Here is a 12,111-nt window from a genome sequence, read left to right as displayed (position 1 = left end):
CACCCACAAAGTTACATACTTGGTAACTCGTAAGCTGGCACGAGGTGTTAAACCCGTGTTATAACGACTGTCGTGTTCCGGCCACGCGAGGATAAAGTAAGTTACATTCAATTCAATTTCTGAAACTTTTAATAAAATCTGGGTGTAAGAAGAACTCCTACCCTACAGTTCAATCATTTAGCATTATAACAATATTTAGATTTGTTTTTATACGAATGTGTTTCTAACTACCCCTGCCTCCCAAAATTTAACGCTTAATTTAATCTTTAAATAAATATTCTTCAAGTAAATTTGAGGGAGATAAGGTGAACAATTTTGTTCCATACTAAACTGAAAGGTCATAATTTTAGCTGCAGTTAACAAAAAGTCACTAGTTCCCTTATGTGTCTATCAATGCAAATATAAAACAGTATTCTGGGATTTCACACTTCTAATATCACTGCTATATTAGTAACCCCTAATCAACTTTAAATATTCCCCACAGTAAATTTGAGGGAGGTAGCCCGTACGCCGTCCACACAAAGAAGTTGTTCAATATGTTGGGGTTGGACGAACATGGAAGGTTGGTTGTCATGGATACATCGAGGTCCGTTGCCATGGATACGGGGCGTAAAGAAACAACAAGAAGTTTAACCAGGTTGGTTTTAATAAGTGGTCCCTTTTTAAAAAAAAAATGAATAAAAATGGAGGAAGTTATAGAAATGTAAAATAATTTGAAAAAATGCAACATTCTGATACTTTTGCTACTATGTATAATACAATATAAATCTTTTGGTTTTTCCAGAAAAAACCTTAATTCAGTTGTGTGTTTTATTCCAATATATATCTGTCATGAAACTGTGACCTTTTCTTTGCTTAAATAATTACTTTTTTCCTAGATCGAGTAAACCAACAGTGATTATGACACCTAAGCCACGTCCTCTGACATCACAATCACTTGGTAAATTATTGGTTTCTGCTGTTTGGTCTGTTGTGTATATATATATATTTGTTAATGGGAATATGTTGCCCCAAGAGTAGGACTTTTGGCCACAACAATTAGCCGTCTTTTGGCCGCACTAATTAGCCGTAAAATCATAGTTTATCAATAGTTTATGTTTAGACCAATGTGCTTTCCCTAATCCTGGGTTCCTTGGCATGTCTTGTCGTAAATTAGTTTTTCTTTTAATTGTTGTAAAAAATAAACTTTTTTTCCCTATAGATTACTCTGCCAAGAAACGGGACCCCACCCCCATTATGACATCACAAATGCGACCGAAAACCTCGTTAGAAACAGTGACGGAGTTCGACGGCGATGTTGGAGAGTTGGTGGGAAAGATGGTGGGAAATTTATATATGGTTACAAATATCTGAGATTTATTTTATTATGAAATATCTGTGTATGTGTTGGTGTTAGGGTAGTATGAAACAGAACACTCGTGTTGCAATAACTGTCGTTTTTACCATGCGAGTATAAATAAATATGCTACATATGTCGTAAGATAGCGGGAACGAGGTGTATGAAACAGAACACACGTGTTATATCGACTGCCGTTGTCTGCCATGCAAGGATAAGTAAGTTACATACGTAGTAACTCGTAAGCAAGCACAAGGTGTATGAAACAGAACACCTGTGTTATATCGACTGCCGTTGCCTGCCATGCAAGGATAAATAAGTTACATACGTAGTAACTCATAAGCAAGCACAAGGTGTATGAAACAGAACACCAGTGTTATAACGACTGCCGATACCCCGCCATGCGAGGATAAATAAGTTACATACGTAGTAACTCGTAAGCAAGCACAAGGTGTATGAAACAGAACACCAGTGTTATAACGACTGTCGTGCCCCGCCATGCGAGGATAAATAAGTTACATACATAGTAACTCGTAAGCAAGCACAAGGTGTATGAAACAGAACACCCGTGTTATAACGACTGCCGTTGTCTGCCATGCGAGGATAAGTAAGTTACATACGTAGTAACTCGTAAGCAAGCACAAGGTGTATGAAACAGAACACCAGTGTTATTACGACTGCCGTTGCCCCACCATGTGAGGATAAATAAGGAATATTCATTTATTCAATAATGAAACCATCTCAACTTTCCACTCAGCTCGAAGAAAGCAACATCAGTTTCATCCGAGCTGTTGAGATTCGAGAGAAGAAAGGATTTATTTCCAAACCCGACTTCAAGGAACTTTTAAAGTTTCTTAGGATTTCGTTGAAAGCGATAGATCTTGAACATTTTCTCGCAAGGTGATTATGATGTCATAGAATCTAATGTGAATATATCATAGTGTGAACATTGTTTATCTTTGCATGGCGGGGTAAAGGCAGTCGTTATAACATGGGTGTTCTGTTTCATACACCTCGTTCTCGCTTACGAGTTACCATGTATGTAACTTTGTGGGTGATTGTTTTTATGTATGGCTGATAGTTTGGACAACCCTTTAGTGACCACTTGGTTGGAGCAATAGACTTAAAGTATCTTGCCTAAAGAAACAATATAACTTTTACCCTTACAATTCTTCACGGTTAATACTAGAACTATTTAACAACAATTCCCATTGTGACATCATAGGAATGGACTTCGTAGAAATGATGGTTTGATTAATTCAAGGCTTCTGATTCGTCGATTACAAAGTCGCTCGTCACGAGGATTGCTAAATAAGGTCATGCGGAATCAGGAACATTTGTGAGTGTGACATCATAATGAATATTGTTTTGCGTTTTTTATTTATTATGTGTGGCTAACAATTTCTTGGCACTAGTTTAACTATTTCTAAAATTTAAGTTATATTGTTGCGGCTTAGAATCCTAAGGTTACGATTGAAAATTTAAATATCATTATTTTGCATTTTTTGTATGGCTGCCAGATTTGACAACCCATTAGTAAATGAATGTAACTTATTCTCCAGTTGTGGGGCATTGATAGTCTTATTATAACACGGATGTTCTGCTTCATACACCTCGTGCCAGCTTACTAGTTACCAAGTGTGTAATTTGTGGGTGTTTGTTTTTTCTCTATGGATGGCAATCCGGATAACTTTGGAAAAAATTAAGTTTCTTGGGCTCTGGTAGACCTTTGGACACTCGTTGTTGGTTGTTAAACTAGTCCTAACAATAAAATTTCACCATTGAATTATAATATCTATTTTATATGGGCGAGGGCCCATTGCCACAATACCCTTGTGCGTCCTAAAGTGATGCGCTTTTGAAATCCTTTAAAAATTAATTGTGACATCACAAACCATTATAGATTCCATGCGACGACCCCGCCGCAAACACCTCTAGATGGCGCTAGTGCACTCCACCTTGAAACAAAACTCGTCGAAATATTTCAACGAGAATTTCTCGCTTTGTTGTCGGCGTTCCGGCAGTTTGATCCGAACGGAACCGGATTCTTAACTTTGGTTGGTTGTGTGTTGATGCTCTGTGTGGTTTAGTGGGGCGGGGCAAGATGGTTCATTTTTTTTGTCCCATTTGGTAATAAACGATAATATTTACAGAATTATGTAAAATGTTTTCTCATAACTTGCATTGTTAATTGTAAAAACACAATTCAAAATAATGGGATTTAGGTGCTAACGGTATCCACCTTATCCTACAGTACTATACGTGTTCTATACTTGCAAGGTAAAGGTTTCATGGGAAACTAATAATTTAAATCTTATTTCCACCACTAGGAGGAATTCCGCGTAGCGTTAGAACATCGATTCACGACGCGCTTCACCGACCAAGCGTGGAACAACTTCGTTAACTCATCGTTCGTGCGTCTCGTGTCGCCGCCCTCTAACGCCACCCAGGGACAACTTGGTTACGTAGCTTACAACGATTTTCTCGCCAAGTATGATGTCATGCTGAGGTAATAATGGGTGTTATGAACGAAACAATAAAAATAGATTTTTACCAAACATGAATTTATTTTTGCTATGAATTTATTTTTGTTTTGTTGGGTCCCTCAACAAAGCACACCATGGGACCTGAGGTTTAGCCCAGTATTGGCTCACTACCTTGACAGTCAGGGTGCTACAACCCATTAGTGACCACTGGGTTGGAGCAATTGTCGATAAGTGTCTTGCCCAAGGACATATACGCCCACAATGGTAGCAGCGTCGGGCCCGACCGATTTAAGGCAGCCGCGCTAACCACTATGCCCCGGCGTCGGACTGATGGATATAAGCACTTTGAACTTCATCCCATATCTCGCATTCCTCATAAAGTTATGACCCTTGCATCATTATGTCCTCCAGACCATCCACTGCAGATGAAGATGATCCTTGGAAGGAGCAAGAGGTTGATGTTGCAGCATTGAGAGAACATAAGGATCGGTACACCAAGAGCATGGATGTTGATCCTAAGAACCATATGCATAGGTGGGGGATTATAAACAAATAAATGCATCATATTATTTTCACATTTTGGTGTAATGACTGTTATAACACGGTTATAACACGGGTGTTCTTGTTATAACTTGTTATAACACGGGTGTTCTGTTTCATACACCTCATGCCTGATTACGAGTTACCACGTACGTAACTTGTTCATTCTCGCGAGAGGAGCAAAATTGAGTTGCTATGCACGAACAAAATGTGGCCACCATGGGCGTTAGCAACATTATTTATATATATATATATTTTTATTCATGAAATTCATTAATAGATATCATTTTAACAATATATATATATATATATTTTATACCATTTATTGATAACATGCCACGCCCAGACATGAACCACGCCCACTCGAGCAGTTAGAGGCAACCCTAGTGGATGTTTTCGTTTACAAGTTCCATAACTTCAAGAAGGAGTATGACATCATAGTGAGAGAAGATTTCTGCAGAGTTGACAAAGAGAAGTTTGATTATATTTTATTCAGGTATTTGTTGTGTATTATTAATGTATTATAAAGGGGATATCCATGTAAATACGTATTCTATATAATAATGTAAAGAATTGGATTTTGTATTTCTACTTATTTCTGATATGTTATATGTTATAGCAAAAATCTGAATTAAAATATGAAATGCGTATTGAGTCGAAAAGTAGTTTTGTTCAGGTATTTGGGGCTTTGCTAATGTGAGTAAGATCATTTCAAATAAAACTTTTACGCTTGTAAAATCGGGCTGTATGTATTGTTGTAAAGATATGGATTTTATACTGTACATAATACTGTTTTTGGATTGAGCCAAAATGTACAAAAAAAGTGTTACCCCAACATCATTACTATTAAGCTAACTAACCATAGAAAATATATTCATTCTAAAAATCTTCCATAAAACCAACCAATCAAGTTTTGTTCTCATAGGTTCTTATAAGAATATTCATTTTTGGTTGCTTGGCAGTACATCACATTAGGAAATCTGGGATCTAGGCCTAAGTTGACCCTATTTCCATTAGGCTTTATATTTTGGTTAATCTTCACTTACCATTGGAAATATGTTCCTTCTATCTAATTTCATTAGGAGTCACATTTAAGCCCACCAACCATAGGCAATGGAATTAGACCCTTTTTAAACACCTTTATACAAACAGATGTGGTTTTGTTCTCACCCCAAGTGAATTATCCCGGCTCTGGTTAAGTATGCCCATCACCAGACCAATGGAATCACTATCTATACCAACCATTCTACAGCATGTGATGAGGCTTTATTATTCAACATTGCTGCCAGGTTAGTTACATATGCTTATCTTATGTTCTCTGTAGATTGGGTGCTATGGTAAATGTCAGGAAAATTGGGATTTAGGCAAGAGTTGGTTCATTACCCTAACCATAATATGTTGTGTTTTATATGGGTGTGGTCCTACAGCGAGACATGCCAAATGGGCTGAGATATGGGCCAGAGTTGGGCAATTATATTTGAAAATGTCACTTACAGTTTAGTGTTGTTTTCTTTGTCTGTTTGTTTTGTAACTTTGCCCTGACTCATTGGTCACTACTGGGCTGTCTGAACTGTCAGCTATACAAAAAAGCAATTAAACACAAAGTTACATATGTGGTAACACTAACTTGTATGCAAGCACGAGATGTATGAAACAGAACACTCGTATTATAACAACTGCCGTTATCCGCAATGTGAGGATAAATAAGTTACATACAAGGTAACTTGTAAACAGGCATGAGGTGTATGAAACAGAACGCTCGTGTTATAATAACTGCCCGCCATGCGAGGAAAAATAATTTACATTCATCCGTTTATTTAAAAACAATAAATTTTTGCAGGTAAATTCAGCAAGACATCCCGCGATAGCTCGATAGTAAGCCATGTACTGGAGAAGATAAGAGAGCCCGTGGTGTCGCACTGGTCGGTGCTGAAGAAGAAACTAAGGTTCCTAGATCCAATGGGGACTTCCAGGATTCCAAAAGGGGGTGAATGAATGAATGTAACTTTTTTCATCCTCGCATGGTCAGAAAACGACAGTAGCTATCACACAGGTTTAACACCTCATGCCAATTGAGTTACCAATTATGTTACTTTGTGGGTGATAAAACAATGATTATTGTCATTTTAGTCAGAGTTATAGCTTAGTGCAGGGTTTCTTAACCAGGGGTGCGGAAAGTGCTATAGGGGGGCGTGGATGCTGAATTATTAAGGTTGGTTAGGTCTACTATATATAAGCAATTCTAAAAGGGGGTGCGTAAATTGGTTGGTGATTTGAAAAGGTGGAGCAGGGAAAAGATTAAAAACTGCTGCCCTGCCATATGAGAATAATAAATAAGTTACATTTATTCAAACTTATACATATATATATATATATATAAGCTGTTGTATTAATTGGCCAACTCTGCCCCAAATCCCAGGTACCATAAGTCAAAGACCTCACCTTCATAGAATAAAATGATTTATTTTGTAATACTTTCCTTTATGACATCACAGGAAGACATACTTACGATATTAAATGGTTTACGACCGAATATTCTCGACATGGAACTGCTCTACCTAGTGGAGATGCTCGAATCCAGGGTACCAGGAAAAACGAATTATTTTCGACTAATGGAATATTACGCTAAGAATCCGAAACGTAAGAAACCAGTGGAGGGGGCAAGAGAGCCACTGTTGTCGTCAGACTCCATGAGATGTAAGTTGAAATGAAGGTTATAAGATTTCTATCTTATGGTTAATGCATTGTAAAAAAGTTGTGACAAACTGATCCGTAGATATTTGTAAGTCTCTTTTTTTTATGAGATGTAAGTTAATATAAATGAACAAATGTTATAAGATTTCTATATTTGGATATATATTATAAAAACCTTCGACAAAATGAGTCGTCAATTTAGTCTCATATGTTTTTGTAAGTCTCATCTTCTTATGAGATGTAAGTTCAACATGAATGTAATAAAATATCTAAATCTTTGCATGAATGTAATATAGAAAATATTGGTATGTCAAAATAAGTTGTGTGTGCTTTTAAAACTAAATCGCCTCTCACTGTTTAGACTAGTTTGGCCACTAATCGGTGGTCCAAATTATAACCTAAGCTATTGTGTTGGTACAAATAAACAAAATTTATGTTGCTCAAATCCCTTACCAGACAGCCATGATGACCCAGTTAAAGATTTCAATCGACCGAAACAACATAACTATTGTCACCCAAACCCGGTTAAACCAGACTTCATCTCGCTTCGTAACGCTCCGTCAACTTCTCCATTTAAGCGTGTAACAATGCATCCAACTATGACCAAACAAAGAAAGTTGAAACCTGGGGAGAAAAGAAATGAAGGTGTTGATTGAATGAGTGGATGTAACTTTAATAGCTTTTCTCTAATGCTACTTATTTATCCTCGCATGGTGGGGCAACAACAGTCATTATAACACTGGTGTTCTGTTTGATACACCTCATGCCTGCTAACGAGTTACCACTTATGTAATTTATTTATCCTCGCATGGTGGGGCAACAACATATGACACAGGTGTTCTGTTTCATACACCTCGTGCCCGCTTTCAAGTTGCCACATATGTAACTTATTTATCTTTGCATGACGGGGCAACGACAGTCATTATAACACTGGTGTTCTGTTTGATACACCTGGTGCCCGCTTACCAGTTACCACTTATGTAATTTATTTATCCTCGCATGGTGGGGCAACAACAGTCGTTATAACACAGGTGTTCTGTTTCATACACCTCGTGCATGCTTCCAAATTACCACGTATTTAACTTTGTGGGTGAATAATTTTATATGGGCTAACAAATATCTACATGGTACTGAGGGCGTTGTTATTCTATGTAACTTGTTTAATATTTTAATCTGTTTCGTTGGTGCCCTTATGATTTACTACGTATGTATGTGATTGTTTTTTCTTTGTTTGTTGTTTTAATGGCTCCTGATGTAAGTGGTAACTCTCAAACAGGCATGATGTGTTTAAAACAGAACACCCGTGTCATAACGACTATCGTGGCGCTGCCTAACCTCTCTGCCACTATGCCAGGTAGCTTCAAAGAACAGTCATCCACAAAGTTACATAAGAAACAACTTGAAAAGGGGTACAAGGTGTATAAAACACACCCATGTTATAACGACTGTCGTTGACCACCATGTACAAACATGGTAACTCTAGGAGGCGCAAGGTGTATGAAACAGAATCCCCGTGTTATAAAATATAAACTTACAATGTTATTTCTATTTTTACAGCTGCCGAAGCAAACCCAAATTATTCATATCGAGGTAACTACACAACCCTTCAGCGCCACCCACTGTCCGCTGCACCATCCAATGAAAGTACGTATTATGATGTCATGATTCGTGTATTATGACGTCATTATTTTTGTGTCATTATTATTAAACCTGTTTTTGTGTTGTAAAGAAATCCTGCTACTTGTAGCTGCGTGTGTCCTTGGGCAAGACACTTAACCTGCAATTGTTCTAATTCAGCAGTTACTTATGGTTATGGGTTGTCCAAATTCTCAGTCATACAAAAATAATTACCCACAAAGTTACATACGTAGTAAATCTGGCACGAGTTGTATGAAACAATACGATCAATTATAACAAGTGTGATTGCCTGGACATGGCGAGCATAAACAAACTACGTTTATGCGCTGAACAACGCAAGCACGGGGCTGTATAAAACAGAACACCCGTGTTATAAGGTATAGCGTTGCCCTACAATGCGAGGATTAATACGTTACATTAATTCAATTCATTTCCAGGCGAAGACACTTTGGTTTCCAGACGTATTAAACCGCAAGTGGGCAGCAAAGATCTCCCGTCACTTACACGCGCCCTACGTAAAGAAGATACCGATGACGTAGGCAAAATTCCCGTCCAAGCATTTCGTAAAATTCTCTCGGCTTATGGCGTTAACTTTAAGAGCAACGATTTGTACAAGCTACTCAGTCGCTACGATAGAAACATGAGCCAAAAAGTCTCATATGAAAGGTTTTTAAAGGCCATGGCTTGAGTTGGAATGGTAAAAATGCTAATTCGTTTATTTTATCTCAGCCAAGGCCTACTGGAGATATAGTAAAGTGGGGTAAGATGGGACACCTTTAGCACATGATATCTAAATATCCTTATCGTGTTTTAAACAATTAACAGCAGTCTTTAAAAGCCGTGAGGATATGGTTTTGGAGTGTCCTTTGTTTACTGTACCAAATAGGACGAGAAAACAGAATGAAAAGGTGTCCCATCTTACCCCACCCTTCTATATCTCTAGTAGGCCGTGGCTTAGCGTGTTGTGAATGACCGTCGTTTTGCTGTTAATCAAGTCGTGCCAATGTGTTAACTCCGCATTAAATATCAGATCCCATGACGGGCCGCACTGTAGGTCCTAACCAGCATATAGTATGAAATGTATGTAAATTTAATATGGAACTTTTTTTGGTTAATAGCGTGTTGTGAATGACCGTCGTTTTGCTGTTAATCTCTTCGCTATGGTATTAAATCGAGGTAATGTGCCAACTCTGGTCAAATATCAGATCTCATGAGGGGCCGCACTGTAGGTCCTAACCAGCATATAGTATGTAATGTTATGTAAATTTAATATGGAACCTTTTTTTGGGTTAATGGGCCAACCTTTGATCTAAATCCCAGGTCCATGTGTGCCTTTCCATACGACCCCACCCATACAGAATAAAATACTCGTAAATATGTTTGTACTTACGTGACCTATACATTCTTTAGGCTTTAACAAGGAAAAGTAGTAAGGATAAACCACCGGGAAAATTTAGTATGGTAATATGGGGTAAGATGGGACACCTTTAGCACATAACATCCAAATAACCTGATCGTGTTTTAAACAATTAACAACCAGCTATGGGGATTGGTTTTAAAATTCTTTGAATGTTCTTTGTTTACTACCAAATGAGACGAGAAAATAGATTAAAAAGGTGTCCTATCTTTCCCCACACTACTATATTTACTATATAACTGATAAACAATTGCTTTAAACAGATTTATCGTTCGCGCGATTTTCATAATCCATCTTACAGATTTAAAATCTCGGAAACAATAGGCACTGTGATGTCATATATATCCGTTTGTTACAGCACAATGATGCAAACAGGTGCCATAACACAATATGTGGAAACTGCTGTAGGATAAAGAACGGATAATCACCCGACAGACAATATTTTAAATAAAATGTCACCAAAAGGTCCATTTTAGTTACAGTTAGAAGAGCATGTAGAATTATATACTGATTAACGTTTGATTCAGAACGACTGTTGTTGTGTATACTGTATACGGATAGTTACCAGTAAAGTTTACAGTCCAACTTTTCCGCTATATGCCGTTAACAAATATGTGTATTGCGGTTAGACCGCAAGAGGTTTTACGTTTTAGCAACCACGCGTTTTAAAGGGCGCTTTCCTTAAGTTTTATCAGGTTTTAACGACTTTCGTTTTGTTGCTGGTTTCCATATTTTCGCTGTTTTATTGGTATGTTTTATATAGGGGAGTGGGGGAAGACTGGACACCTTTAGCATATAATATCCAAATATCCTGATTGTATTTTTAACAATTAACAGCGGTCTATGGGAGTCGTGGGGATTGGTTTTAAAATTCTTTGAATGTTCTTTGTTTACTACCAAATGCAACGAGAACATAGATTAAAGAGTGTCTCATATTCCCCACCCTACTATATATCAGCACTCGTACGCTGCGGATAAACGAAGCATACGGCTGAATAGTGTCTTAATTTAAGACCAAAAAGGTCGTACAAAGGCATTCTGTGGTATGTTTTACGATTGTGTATAAGGTCCAATATAGACTAAAGTATTCGTGTAGTAGGATAAGGAGAGATGGGACAATATATATAACGTCCAATATAGACAGGGTAATCTAGGTTAAATTTACATATAAACGTCCAGGACTTAGAGAGGGATTTTTCACAGAAACTTAATACTGAAATAAACTAAAGTGAACATGTTATTTCTTTGTTTAAAAGGCCTATCTTTTATTTAGGGGAATCTAAGGTTACTAAATAGAGTTGGGCGTGGTGGGAAAACGTAATCTAGAGTCGAGCGCTCTCGTAAACAACAAAACAGCCGGGGGCGATTAAACTACTGGTTCAGTCGTTTTTGTATTTTAAACTAAACCGCCTCGACTTTTGTTTGTCGACCGTTGTAATTGTTACTGTTGGCTTCAAACGCGTTTGCATTGTTATGTCATAATAAAAAGATCCAAAGGCGGTGTAAGCCTGTATTATTATGTAACTAACACAAACAAAAGGAAAAGATTATGCCGTAGTTCTGTTATGTAAAAAAACTAGATATCTCTTTCGAGGTAACAAAAAAAGTTAAAAAAAAACTCCAGTACATGTAACTTAAAACCAATATTTATCGCTATATACGCTTTATTTAGAAAAATAAAACCGGAGAAAAGGAATTCTAATGAATAATGATATGTTTGTGACAAAACTATTTAAAACTCGGGATTTTCCTTTGTTTTTTACGCATCGGCGCTTTCGTTTCGCTCGAACGATCGTATCCGTTTAAAATAGGAGAGAATAAAAGAAAAAAGGAAACGAGAGAGGAGAAAAATTACGTGAGTCCAAATTTCAGTCCGCAGTCTAGACTGTAGGAAGACGGTGTGTATTTTTGCGGTGTGCATTTGCAGGTTTTTAGCAATTTATTTCGCCTAGTTTCTTGGTCTTTTAGGTTTTACTGATCGCGTGGAAAACGTAATTAGT

The 12,111-nt window shown here is 37.4% G+C and overlaps 1 protein-coding gene across 1 annotated transcript; it reads left to right on the top strand.

Annotated features, from left to right (window-relative positions):
• Window positions 1-466: 466 nt before the first annotated feature.
• LOC100183380 (EF-hand calcium-binding domain-containing protein 6-like) lies at window positions 467-10,079 on the top strand. The gene is made up of 15 exons (XM_026837845.1): window positions 467-637; window positions 879-940; window positions 1,202-1,320; window positions 2,094-2,236; window positions 2,562-2,675; window positions 3,240-3,393; window positions 3,667-3,845; window positions 4,234-4,356; window positions 4,709-4,858; window positions 5,515-5,651; window positions 6,203-6,343; window positions 6,856-7,059; window positions 7,513-7,701; window positions 8,614-8,700; window positions 9,132-10,079. Exons 1-15 carry the CDS (start codon window positions 537-539, stop codon window positions 9,380-9,382), a joined length of 2,154 nt encoding a protein of 717 aa, XP_026693646.1. The 5' UTR covers window positions 467-536; the 3' UTR covers window positions 9,383-10,079.
• The last annotated feature ends 2,032 nt before the right edge of the window (window positions 10,080-12,111 follow it).

The sequence above is a fragment of the Ciona intestinalis genome, unplaced genomic scaffold, assembly GCF_000224145.3.
Source record: "Ciona intestinalis unplaced genomic scaffold, KH HT000025.2, whole genome shotgun sequence".
Taxonomy (NCBI): Eukaryota; Metazoa; Chordata; class Ascidiacea; order Phlebobranchia; family Cionidae; genus Ciona; species Ciona intestinalis.
The sequence above is the reverse complement of the archived record's forward strand: the minus strand, read 5'-3'. Positions and strand labels throughout refer to the sequence as shown.

What these genes read in the sequence shown, in the direction of transcription:
- LOC100183380 (XM_026837845.1), top strand. Translation starts at nt 537, where the DNA reads ATGTTGGGGTTGGACGAACATGGAAGGTTGGTTGTCATGGATACATCG. An exon ending in GAGAGTTGGTGGGAAAGATG is followed by an intron (nt 1,321 to 2,093) that starts GTGGGAAATTTA and finishes CTTTCCACTCAG; the next exon opens with CTCGAAGAAAGCAACATCAG. An exon ending in CGCTGCACCATCCAATGAAA is followed by an intron (nt 8,701 to 9,131) that starts GTACGTATTATG and finishes ATTCATTTCCAG; the next exon opens with GCGAAGACACTTTGGTTTCC.